This window comes from Homarus americanus, unplaced genomic scaffold (genome assembly GCF_018991925.1).
Source record: "Homarus americanus isolate GMGI-L3 unplaced genomic scaffold, GMGI_Hamer_2.0 scaffold15894, whole genome shotgun sequence".
Taxonomy (NCBI): Eukaryota; Metazoa; Arthropoda; class Malacostraca; order Decapoda; family Nephropidae; genus Homarus; species Homarus americanus.
The window spans coordinates 1,275,696-1,290,000 of NW_024754249.1; the positions used below are offsets into that span (position 1 = coordinate 1,275,696).

The following is a 14,305-nucleotide window of genomic DNA, read 5'->3' on the forward strand; positions in this document are numbered from 1 at the left end:
TGCTGGGCATCACAAGCACGAGGATGAATACCACAGTGAGGGTGATTGCGACGGATCCATTTCTCAGGTCACAGCAGAGTTTCTGTGAAGTGAGTGATGCCAGCCAATCCCGAGATGTAAAGAGATGTGACGTCACGCGCGGATGGGCGGGGTCTGGAGGGTACACGAGTATAAAGAGCAGGCTGGCCAGCAACAGGCTCTACATCGTGGTCGCGTGTCGCTCGATCAGCAGGTAGCTCGGGCTCGTGAGTCAGTGGGCAGCCAGGTAACAACTCGACCAATTACAGGTCGAGAACTAAACATAAAAGTCGAATATTACTGAAGCAGGTCGACCCGACAGCATGTTCCTAGCGCTCCTGGTGGCTGCCGGCCTCTTGTGCTGTGCCCAAACTTCGCCTGTTACTAAGGTAAGAGTTTGCTGTACACTTAACTTTACCCTTACGAGATTGGCTTGAGCATCTCCCCCACACCGGCAACAGTGTGTCCTTATCCTTACACACAACCCAGCAAGAATATAGTTTACGCTTGGGCCTCATGTCACTCAATTTAAATAATGGAGGGAAACAAATCTGTGCCTAGAGAAGGTTGGTTCTCAGTCCAGGTGAATATTTAAGCAATTCAATGTTAAACTACGTGGAAACTGAACAAGAGGTCGAGACAATAAACTTATTTACTGGTGTGCATTAAGAGTTTAGTTTCTTGTGACGTTCGAGTCTGATAAAAAGTAATAAACGAAAAAAATTAATGTAAAAAATAGTAAAAATAATGAAAGTAATGACAAAGATTATAGGAAAAATATAGGTTACTGGTGCGGGTTGCTCATGTGGGTTATTCATGCGGGTTACTATTATTAGGATGGGCTACTGGTGTGGGTTATTTGTGTTTTTCGTTCCAACAATTCCCTATTTACAAGTTTATGCGAGTCAGTTGGGAGTCAGACTATAACACTCACTAGGGACGTTCAATGTTAATACTAAACATTCTTGACACTGTGCCTCATCTACGAGAATATTTACTTATATCGTTGGTTCATTTTATATATATATATCAATCCAGAACATGTAGCAGTCTTCAGGTACAGTCACAAGTGCAGGTACAGTCACGAGTGCAGTCACAAGTACAGGTATACTCACAAATACAGGTAGTCACAAGTACAGGTACAGGTATAAAAGTTTCAAAATGAGGATAGGACATAAACAATAAAAACAATCAGTAAGCAGGTTAAGGTCATCACGTCGCCGCTGTTAAGAGGAAATAATCACCAGCATTTATCTCACATGACAAGTAATCATTTAGCTGACATCATTACCGTACTCTTTTAGACTGAGGCTTCATCATGGGGGAAAAACAACAAGGAGATTAAGTTAACAAAACACAAAAAGTGATTTAATTTATGACATCATCAAGAATTACCTTCGTGTGTGTTAAAAATAAATAATGACCTTTTTACTATAATGTACCTCCAGTTAACATCTCATTATAACTATATTAACAGTATGGTATAATTATAATATGGTCGTTCGTGGTGGATTATTATTAATATTAAGAAAATTTTGGTAATTTGAAGAGGTGGTAGGGTTTTCTTTTTGAGAGGGGTGGGAGGCGGGGTCCTGTTAAGGGGTAATACAAGAAATGTTTCCCAGATCAGACACACACACACACACACACACACACACACACACATACACACACACACACACATACAGGTTATAGTATTATCACTATGTCCTGTGTGTGATCCTCGTCAACAAAAAAAAAGCTAGACAGAAAGTAACAGGTAGACAGACAGATAAGCAGAGAGACAAACTGACAGATAGACAGTCATTTTTAAACACTGTACTCCGACCCTCACTTTTGACGAACATCGATAAGAAGGTAACAGATTAAGATAATATATTAAAGAGCCTCACAGTTGGTGTAGTAAGGTAAAAGATATTGATAAATGATGATGATGATAGTAAAACACTACTACTTATTACTTCTAATAATGATAATAAACACCAGTGCTACTACTACTACTTACTACTACTACTACTAATAATAATAAACACCACTATCACCATTACCACTACTACTACTACCAATAATAATAATACTCTCATGAGGCCTAAGTTACGTCACCCGTATATTCTTCAGCACCACCGTCATCAAGAGGCGTACTAAAAGAGACGGTGAACACTAGACAGGCGTGGCCACTTACCATCACCTGTCTCTCTCATCTGTTACCTCCTAGTGAGACAAAGGCGTCAGGAAAATGTGAGGAAAATGGAGAAGAGATGACAGGAAAATACGAAAAACACACACACACACACACACACACACACACACACACACACACACACACCAGTTTCTTCATCACCATCCTTATTAATTATATAAACAACTTTTACGATTAGCTATGAATCACATCGTACTGTTGTGTTAATGAATGAAACCTTTCTCTCCCTGTGTGTGTATGTATGTATGTATGTATGTATGTATGTGGTGAGAAGGTGACGGAAGCTGTAACACCACATTACAAAATAAGATCAATACAGTTTCCTCCTGTTTGTAACGCCACGGATCAACGTGTTTTTCCCGCCTCGTTACAACCCACGTTCGAGTAATTACCCAGGATAAGGAATTTAATGCAACAAAGAGTAAGGCAAGAATTAGATTACGTGTTGATAAGGTGTGTGTGTGTGTGTGTGTGTGGTGGTCAGTAAGTAGCGCGCTCTCTCGCTTTCATTTATTCTCATTTATCTTTATCTATGTATAAGTAGTCGACATTCTCTCACTCTCTTTCCTTCTATTTTATTTTCTCATGTCTTTTTCTATCTTTCATTTCCTTATTATCTATCTAGAGCTCTTTCTTTCTCCCCCACCTCTCTCTCTCTCTCTCTCTCTCTCTCTGTCAGGAACATTTGGGAACTCAGGAACTCATTTCACCCTCTGAATTCCCGGGGTAGATTTAGAGGCCCACAGCTGTCAACGCGCTGCCTTATATAGTACTGAACACGCCAACGCAATAAGCCGCATTCAAAAATTTCCCCCAGGCGAAATTTTTTGTTGACTGCGGCGTTAATTCTTGCGTTGAAAAAGTACCGGCTAAGTATATTGTTTTAACGCGTTTAATTACCGTATAGCGTTGATATTAATGCAAAAAAAAAAACGGGTATCTTTTAGCGTTTAGAGTTAACAGTAACACTATAAGCATGTAGTTAGCGTTTACCGTTGACTACAATGCAATAAAATGCTTGCTGTAATTTTTAGCGTAGAATTAATGTCTAGAATCGTGTACCGTACTTTGGCAATCAATTTTCATTCATATTATTCACACACGGTCTTTTACAACTTGAATTCACATTATTCATTCCTGGCATTCATTCACATCTTTCATTCGTATAATTAATTCGCAGGTTTAATCCACAGCTCTAATTAATGACTTTCTTTCATAGCTTTCATTCACAACTCTCATTCACGGCCATCATTCAAATTTCTTCAATGTTCATTTATCTATCAAAGGCGATGTTTTGTAAATAGATAAAATGTTTTGATGTAAGATGTTGTGTATTATTTGTTGTGCTTTTGTTTTGGTTCACTACTACTACTACTCAATATACCACAAACATATACAGTATATTTCGATATATTGAGAATAAATATTTGAAATTATTTACTCAGACACGCAACCAAATATTTCAAATACACAACATTTAATTGATATACTTCAATATAATAAAAACAAACATATATATTTAAGCAAGCATCCAACAGTAGCACAAACAAGTATCATTATGTTGACAAAGACATACTTAGACAATATTTGGGATATAACTTATGTCTGAGTGTATGAGTGTCGCACATCGTTATTTTTCTAATACCTAAAAGACGGAGTAAGAGATCAGATAAATGACGTTGTTAAATATACTCAGTGAGGCGATGTCCTCTTGTCAAACACTGAAGATATTTGAAGGAGGATGAATTGATCTGACTTGGTTGATATAATAGTTTTGGTTGGCTGAGGTTCTCTAAAATGGAATTATAATACAGAAAAATCATTAGTATATCCATTAAATTTCACTCTACTGTATACTAAAACAGTGTGTCCGTCTGTATGGAGACTTCTTTCTCTCACGGCTACGACCTGATCTTTGTCGACCTTGGCATGTGGATTGAAGCTTCCTCCAGGGAGTCTAGAGAACGGGTGGCAGAACGGAAAACTCACTGCACTGCCAACTGTCCCAAACTAGTGTACAACATTGAGACCAACTTGACATTGACACAGGGGTGGAATTGCCCCCACCCCCCCGAAAAAAGATATTTTAATTATTTATTTTTTCTGAAGAGGAATTAAAACGTACCCTAGACGTAGGTCGGGGTCAAGAACTGGTCCTTACAATACCTCGTTGAAATAAACATCTCTGGAATTTTCTGCATCGTGGAACTGTCAGTATCTCGGTTCTACAAACACAAGGCACTAGATACGAACCAGCAATTAACATCAACTATTTACAACCTATAAAACAATAACAAAACCCAAAGAACTGTTCACCTGAATCAACCTCCCTCCGTCAGATCATGAAAGGCGGGCAATAGAACAACCAAACAAACGCCAAATAAACACGATCTTTTTCATCCCTGGGGCAAGTTTAGTATTTTCTTCCTCTAGGATGAATAATAAAGAATGACCTTACACACAGTCATCATCTCTGACAATCCTGGAAAAAAATATGCCTGGCTGTAGCATTTAAATAAGTTATTCAGGTGAACTTTTGTTTTGCGTTGTGTCTGTTTTACTGTGAGAGAGAGAGAGAGAGAGAGAGAGAGAGAGAGAGAGAGAGAGAGAGAATCACTGCGTTGAGGTCGGGATCATAACATACGAGGCAATAAAGGTTTAAGGAGAGGCCGATAAGAGGCGACGAAGGAGCAGCAGCAGCAGGAGGAGGAGGGATCTAGTCAGATCTGTCCTCGTTAAAACATTGGACATCGATACTCAGATAAATATTCATAGCAAAATGTGGAGGAGTAAGCCAAGGGTCGACTGTAATCCCATCAATGTTTATACTGATCTACATATTGAAAGGAATTTGTGCTTAGAACTTTGAGATAAAATTAATGTTACAGAATTAGTTTTTCTCTGTTTCGTTCAAGTCATTGTTATTCAAACTATCGGACGAGGGTTTGTGATGAATATTTATTGGAAGAATATTACATTGACTACGATATATGGGAAGTGAATGTGGGTCTTACAGGGTCAATGCTAACACCACACAAACACTGAAGGATATATGACCAGGCACTGTACTCGATCGCCTTCATTTCCCCAGCTGTAAGGTTAGACACCCATTCAACAGATGGGCCAATAAGGGGCTCTCCGAACACGATCCAGCGACTCTTAGGACAGAAGTCGAGGGCTGTAATTCACTGGGTCACTACACTTCTTCGACTTAGTGTTGAAAATTTCTTCGCTAATCTAATAGTTTCAAGAAGGTGGTCATTATAAGACTCGAGGGAGACTCATGATTTATTTTCTTGTGTATCTTGAAAATCTTTGTTGCTTTAAATAAAATAAAGAGATTCTGCTAAACTTTTAACAGACACATATTATACTGTAGATAGATAGGTTATTTATTCAGTGAAAATTTGACTCGGTGTAACGAATTTTTCACTAGTCATCATTTGGTATTGTCCTTCACATGCAGTAATTTCTTGGACCATGACAAGGGCCAAGGTTCAGGAAAATCCATAAAAACGAAGCAAAAAAAAAAAAGCTAATGTCCAAATATATTCACAAGACCAAACCCGTAAACTTTTATAAGTGAATCAAACACCACTCAGTAAAGTTACGAGGAAATCTTCAGAGTTTCAGGGAGTATGCTGCTACTAACGATGGGCAGGACAGTGTGGGGGGTGTTGGGTTCAAAGCTGAGGCAGAGCGTAGGCGGCTAGAAAGAGGATAACAGAGGAGAATTGAAGCCGAGGCCCAAGACAAACCTTAAAACTTTCTATTACTTCTTCACATCAAAGTTAAAGACACGTGTGGGTCTCTCAGAACTTGGATTTGGTGTGGCAGGTATAAAAGAGTAAGGCCGGGACAAGGAGGAGGCGCTACACAAATTAAATTTTTGCTTTTATAAGTAAGATGAAAATAGTTTATCCAGTTTCCAACACAGACTATTCAATTTAGTACAAGTGTATTAAGGCTTCTGAGAAATGTGTATCAACTAAATTCTAGGTTGATAAGTCTTAACTCTTACGTTGTGTATTCCAGTGTTAGGATAATTATGTACTGAATTCCCACAATCCTTTAGTAATGAAGAAGGAAACATCCCTCATGACTGGACATACGCACAAATATCATTAAGACTGACCGCCACTACCCACCGACGCCACTACCTGAACAATTAAAGACCTGGGAGCTTAACGTACAATGAAAGACAAAAGTCGTGTCGTGAAATTTGGTGAAAACATATGCCGAAGAGCTAAACTTTTGGTCCGCTCTGCCTTGTGGTAGGGCTCTCATAATGTTTCACGAGTTATATTTAATCTTCGGACAAAACCCCGACGCGACTTTTGTCTTTGACTGTACACAGTGTTAAGTGCCAGAGAACATTATAAGCGATGTCTTAACGTATCATCTATACCAGAACAACTTTATGCCTGGACGCTCCTGCATGACACTGGAGGTCCTGTGGGTATGATCAACAATGCCCGAACATGATAACATTGACAATTTATACCTTGACTTTGCCATGGTATTTGTCAGTGTTCCTCATTAAGGCTGACAGGTGAGATGAGAAGAGCGGATACGGAATACAGGTAATGTCCCGTCATGGATCGATGACTTTCTTTATGGTGGTAAACAATGTGAGGTGATCTAGTGAGAGAGCGTCATATGTACCAGGTTGTGTGCTAAGACGGATGCTGTTTGTTTGTACCTTAGATAACTTAGTAGATGCCATTCACGCATCCATATACATGTTTGCCGACGATACTGTTCTCTGGAAAGTTAAAAATCTATCATTGCGAAAACTTACAGAGCGATCTAAATGTGCCTGAAGCCTGGTGGCAAAATATGGAGGTTGAGCTTTAACGTTGGGAAAAGCAGGACGACGACCATTGGCTAAAGTAATAATAAGGAAGTGCACCACGTGTCCCAATATAATGGTGATTTTGTCCTAAGTGAAACTAGATGTGAAAAATATTGGGTGTATAAGTTTATAACAGAGGGAAGTTTTCGAATCATTGTGAGAAGAGGGTAAACTTTACTAATTAGCTGCATGGTTGGGTTCATATGAAGATCTTGGAAGTATCTTGATGGTCCGAACCTCATAAGACTTTAAAGGTGTTGTGTTGTCTCATTTGGGATAGAGTAATTCTGTTGGTCCTCTGAGATGTGCTAAAGACTAGAGGGCGACCTGACTGGTGGTGACACACACAAAGAGACTAGAACGTGTACATTTGGCCAGTTTATATTGCACAAAAGCAGGAGCCGACTTACTGGCGTGTATCAGTTCTTCAGTAGCACAGAGCAGTCACAGTGAGAGATGAAGTATCGTCCCGGGGTTTTGACGAATACATCACAGAACGGTTGAGCCATTCGAAACTTGCATGTGAGGAACCCATAGACAGACCTGTGGAACCTTGGGAGGGGGTCAACAGTGACACCATTCACTGTGTTGGGTAGTCAGGTTTCATTATACTCCAGTCAAAGCCGGGAAGACCCTTCATTCCCTCACTGTACATAACTGAAACTAGTTGGTGGCCGCTTTACAAGACGTGACAACCTCAATCACAGAAAACCTTCGAAACTAAAGTCCTTTGGCATATAAGCTGTGAGCTCATAACATAACTGCCGGCGACAACACCAAATGTGAATTCTTTGAAAGTTTGGGTTAGATCAACATTAGCGTAAACTCAGGGACACTAAAGGTCTGTCCATATACAGTACCTGACACCACTGAGCAATAGTGAACCCAACGACTGCCCACCGTCTGATGATGTGAGAGTGACGAGAAGGATAAAGCCAATGCTACATACAGTACAAAAACGTAAATGTAATACTGTACATATATACCACAGCTTTCAGTGACTAATAACATATAAAAAAGCATTTCAGTAAATCTTCATTTTACTCACCGCTGAGAATTTCCGAAAACAATATTAAGTAAATCAATTTTTACACGCCACGGGAAGAGACGAAAACTCGCTACGGGAAAACGTGCCGTGTCTCACCCACCCAGAGGGGCGATTCTCCCCCGGCTGGAATTAATTAAACCAAAACTACCTTGTCAGTCCCTAGCCCTTCATGTCCACGATTAATGACACCCATGAGGCCCATCCACGCCGTCATATCACCCCTTCTCCCCTCCTCTCTCCCCCTTCCTTCCTTCCCTCCCACCTACTGAGGAAATAACCAGCAGGCGTCTTCACCTCCCCTTTGTGAGATGATTTGGTCACAGCGTCATGTCCCTTATTGTGGTAATGTCTGACTCATGAGGATGGAGATGAACAGGTGTCTGGCTGATGATTTAGTCTGGATTACGTCACTTATTGAGGCCGAGTTGCTCCACCTACGACTCTGATGTACCACGGCATACAGGGAGGAGGAAGAGGAGGAGAAGGAAATGGAGAAGAGGAAGATAAGAGGATGAAGACGAGGAATAGAAGAGGATGGAGGAAAGGAAGATAAGACGATAAAGAGGAAGAAGATTGGACGATAAAGAGGAGGAAGAGAAAGGGATGAAGAGGAGAAAGCTAGTTTGTATGTAGTTTACCTGAGGAAGACGTCACTCACAGCTATACGTCAATCGTTTACGTCACTCACAGCTATACGTCAATCGTTTACGTCACTCACAGCTATACGTCAACCGTTTACGTCACTCACAGCTATACGTCAATCGTTTACGTCACTCACAGCTATACGTCAATCGTTTACGTCACTCACAGCTATACGTTAATCGTTTACGTCACTCACAGCTATACGTCAATCGTTTACGTCACTCACAGCTATACGTCATCATATAAAGAGTAAACAGGACAACAATCAAGTATTCTAAATTTAATTATTAAACGCAACTATTTCACCAATATAATATAGGACAGACAGACAGACAGACAGACATCACAAACAGGCAGGTAAACAAACAGATAGATGGAAATGTAGACAGACAGATAGGATGACAGACAAACAAACAATAAAAATACAGCAATATGCTTCACTCTTCTGGCGCATTATTAAAAAAAATAAAATAAATCCCCCCAAAATAAAAAAAAATAAAAATGAACTAAACATACAGACATAAAATATAAAAAGTGTACAAAATATTTAAATATGAAAAAACTGTTGCCATTGTTAACTGAACACAGAGTAGAGTTACGACACTTACCACTATGTTCAGTAGTTATCAGGAGGACCTTTAACACAGTCGTTGAGAAATAATTATCGTGTATTGTAAAATGGGATCACCTGAAGAATAAACACCCTAACTTATTTCACGAGATGATTATACACACTGATGCTAACTTAACCTAACCTAACCATTCTAGGTATAGCCTTAAGGTGTTCAAAATATGACATATATGTTTGTAATTAGCTTTGTGCATTATTAAGGGCTAAAACTAATAACAGATGATTGAAGATAATGATAAAGTTAGACGAATCTGAGGAATTCATCATACACGAGTCATCACTTTATGTCAGGGATAAATAATAGGATGAATAACAATGTACCAACGTTGATGAGGCTGGTGAATGATCCCTTTGTCGTCCCTTAGAGAAGTTGTTATGATAAGACAAACAAACAACAAAGTGACAAATACGATATCCGGAAGCCGTGATAACTATTCCCATCTGGCGGACGTTTGCGTAACTGTGTTGAGGACCTGAGATAAGTCCCTCGGCGCGGCAACTGTGTTTACCGTCTAATGAAACTACACGATACGTTACACAACTTGTGCATCGCTCACCACACTCGCTCACAGCTTATGTAGACTGGCGGTCTTTGATAACATCCTGCTTCCGTTACATACACCCAAGGACACGCTCTACTACTACCACTTTATGTAAGGGTACTGGGCGTTAGTGAGTTATAATACATCACTGTAACGACGCTCAACCAAAGTGTGTCATACAAGCAACTGACAGAGGAGATCCAGGCACCCAGCTTCACCAACACACGGAAACTAGTCAGTGACAATACTCGGAAGTTAATCTCATCACAAAGGCCTTTGGCGGCCTGACGTATGTAAACTATCTTATCGTCGATCATTACCAAACTAATTGGAGGTGTGTGTGTGTGAGGGAGGGGGGGGGGGAAGGGAGGGGAGGCAGTGAGTAGTAACTAAGACACTTCCTCATAGTTCCAGGGCTTGCTGAACTTCCCCGCTTAGTGAGCACAAACACACACACACAGTACTAGTAGAAATGTTGCTATACTTCACCTGCCCACCTCCACACTCTCCTCCTATCATTGTTAATTTAGTACCTGCCTGAGGGGTGTTATGTAAATGCATCACGGTAGCGGAGATTAATCAATTCCGTACACCTTGATGACCACGGGATTAGTGTCGTGTAAAAATAAGATTAGTTGCCAGCAGAGGGCGTGTCAGAGGACTGGTGAATCAAGCAACAGGTAACACATTTAAAAGGAAATTTCACCTTGAACCTGAACATCGCGGAGAGATAATTACAGGTATCACATCAACAACACATCTTGATATTTTACAGGAGCTACGTAATCCCTAATGATGTACAATGGCTCTGTAACTAACACTAATTAACGGGGGGTGATTTAGAAAATAATTAGACTGCCGATGGAGTAGGTAATTAGGCCTGCCCATAGTCTATTAGTTGAGTAATCTTTTAAAAGTTGTTCTAGTCTGGTGGAGAGTTTTAAGACTTTGTAAGCGGTGGTTGAGGCCTGATGGTCGCTCAGGCACAAAAAACTCGTACATAAAAAAAACAAAAATAGGGTGTGGACAGGTGAGGGTTCTCTGATCAACAGGTGTGGATATGTTAAGGTCTTTTGTTTAACAGGTGTGAACAGGTAAAGATCCTTTCGACAATAAACGTGGACAAAAACAGATACAATGAATTTAAAAAAACCCAGACATTGCAGCAATAACCAAAGATATATACAAGAAATTGATGATAAATACGACTAATATACATAACTGGCTCATTAACGCTGGGGCCCATAGTTGATGACTAGAATGATAGCAGTTTTGAGCTGAGACTTTACCGTAGTGACTAGATGCGTTCTCGTGTACGTCTGTCTGTCTGTCTGTCTGCCATGCGATATTTTGCTCAACGTGTTGTTACCTCTAATATCATCTGACGAAGTAATTAGCTGTGTGCGTGTGTTTGTGTGCGTGTGCGTGTGTTTGTGTGCGTGTGATAGGCTTCCCGTCAGATAAAGATTGGCAGAGACCCAATTAACTCCACAATTTCCTTCTGCTTCCTCCCTCACTACCACTCTCACCTCATCCTCCCTCACTACCACCCTTCTTCTTCACACTCCCTCACCACCTACATCCTCCCTCCTCACCCTCCCTCACCACGATCTTCCTTCACCAGTCACCACCCTCCCCTCACCACTCACCTATTTTAAACAAGATATTGAGTCAGTTTTACAGATATAAATTGAACAACATCAACAATATGGACACGTGGGAGAGCCGCAGGTGTCATGAGAGGCAGCTGGTAAATACACTGATCTCAACACAATGATAAAACACCTTAAGTTCAGCTGGTTCATGGTGCCTTGGATTACGTCGTGTCAACAGATATACAATGGATCCCTGACATTTTCTGATACAAAGGATTATTTTTCGGATAACCTAAAGATTAGACCTGATGATGAAACACCCCAACGCTAACCTAACCTAATCTAACATAACGTAACGTAACATTGACCTAGTCTTACAAAACGTAACGTGGCCTAACCACTCTGGGTGGCTTTAGTGTGTTTAATAGGGATCATCAACAGGATCCGGTATTCCCGGAGGTAAAACTGACAACTCACCTCCCGGGAAATTCATCATTACCTTTTACTCCCGGGAAATTTTCAGACTTTTCAAACTGTTGTTTTCGTAGTTAATAATCAAACAACTGACAACTGGAAATGTTTCGAAACGTGACTATCAGTCTGTTACTGTGCTGCAGCACTAATGTACTAGTGGGTAGTATAGCATAGTGTTCTTTGGTTTCATTATGTTATATATCAATACGAATTAAATATAATGCTCAAAACACATTTAATTACATACCATTATTATTTGATCTTCTCTATTATAGTAACTTCTCGAGTATACTAGAGGAAGTGAAGACAGTTACAGACGGGTAGCTCTTCAATACACCTTGATCAGAGAAGGAGTTGACCATATGTAATAGAACAAGTAATAACAGTGAGGGAACCTTCTCAGATGCTCTGTCTTGCGCTGTCATCACCCGCTCCTGACTATATACACCCACCACATCACTTACTGTACAGAGACCGGGAATAATTCATTACCCAGAGAGTGTTGTACAGACGCCCCAAGTTCTCCGTAATGGCCACTAATATTTTAGGCCAAAGCTTCTGATGAGATAAAACTTGAAGTGTTGGGTAATTACTGAGTGTTATACCTGACCCGTCTCTCCTAACAGGTGTGTCTGAGGACCTGGATTAACTTTTACTGTTTACGATAGAATTAATGACACTAAGAGTTTTCCCCTACCATCACCTGAAGAAGATTCTAATTTGTTTTTACGACAGAACCATTGAGAGTCTCTAATTGCTGGAGTTATATCGAATAGTTGGGAATATTTAACCTAACCTAATCTAACCTTACCTCCCTGACCTCCCCTAACCTAACCTCACCTAACCTTCACTAAAAGTCATTGGGGTTATAAGAGACATAAACAAGATATCATTTAACATTAATTAAGTTGTCATTGAATAGGAGAAACTTTTCGTCCTAGTTTTTATGGTTAAGGTGAGGTAGTGATGTAAGATATGTTCATGATCTAACTCACAACAGGAATCTCAGTCGACCACATATGACCCATCACAGTGGCAGACGTGGCAGTTTCTCTGATGTGTTTTGGTTATTATAATGAAGAAGAATTTAGTATGACAGGTAGCGAGACGGTCTGTCACTCAGGTGTCCGTCTTTGTTTCCAGGTCAAAGTTGAAACTTATAACTTGGGAGAATATTTCATCTGAACATAGTGTTAGGTGTTGGGGTTTTTGTTAGTCATCTTATTAAAAAAGTTCCTTACATTAGTGTGGAACTTTCTGTAGGATATTCCCATAACTACCTGAACCTTTACATCATCTCTTACATAACACTGATATAGCTCGATCCCACCACTGTGACGTAATATATCGTTTGAGTATTAAGTATAATTAGTGATGTTACATAATCTCAGAGAACCCAAGTACGTCATGTCTAGACAGTTGTGTACGAGAGTCCCTGCGTGAGGGGGAGACTCGATGTGGCTCGTTATTGAGGAGAGAGATGGCGGGAAACTTGAGCTGAATTCAGGAGAGTCAGGATACTGATTGTTGCAGCTGAGGTTGGCGTAACCCAATCAGCTTTGCAGGAAGGTATCAGGATCAGTATTAGGACAGAGGAGTTACCATCAGGGGCATAGGGAGTGACGGTTCAGGATACCGAGGAGAATAGTGACGTCGTTAACGGTGTGGCAGGATTGGTACTGAATAAGGAACACCAAAAAAACTCTGGTTTTACTGAAGAAGGGGGAAGGAAACTGAGGGAAAGTTACAAAAGTGGAGGAGGATGTAGAGTGAGGATGATCCCTGCCTCGCGAGGGGGTTAGGGAAGAGCTCTCTGATGGCTGAGGACGTGAGTGAGTGTTGTACATGACTGACTTTGATCCATGATGAGTAAGGACTCAGGAGACAGGCTGAATGGAGGCAGAGTTAAATTCACGCCTGGGCTGGTAGGAGAGCGTGGGTTACCTTCCCGATTGGGATCAAGGAAAGGCTGCGTGCCACTCTCTCTTTGTGCGTGAGACCCGGATACGAAAGAACGAGGATGTGTTATTCGTGCGTAAGTCAGCATTAAATGTAAATATAATTTTCTCCACGAATATAAAAAAAAACAAGTTTGCCAGCGAGTGAATCAGTCAACGGCAGTAGCGTAGACCACTACTGGCACACCTGTAGAAGAAAGCAACGAGTATACGCTTAATATACATTCCCACACATTCACGGACCTTCTCATTATGACACGGGAAATCAATGGACACAACTCGATCAACAACACAACATTCACGCTCTTGTATACTTCACCTTTGTCACCCTTCACCAAGACT

General features: G+C 40.5%; 1 protein-coding gene across 2 annotated transcripts in view; it reads left to right on the forward strand.

Moving 5' to 3' along the window:
* Positions 1 to 209: 209 nt before the first annotated feature.
* Positions 210 to 14,305, forward strand: part of LOC121855741 (corticotropin-releasing factor-binding protein-like) — a 124,021-nt gene continuing 109,925 nt past the window's right edge. For both annotated transcript variants that reach the window (XM_042350847.1, XM_042350848.1), the window contains exon 1: positions 210 to 407. In XM_042350847.1, the coding sequence (XP_042206781.1) occupies positions 342 to 407 (66 nt within the window). In that variant the 5' untranslated portion in view covers positions 210 to 341. The remainder of the gene's footprint in view (positions 408 to 14,305) is intronic.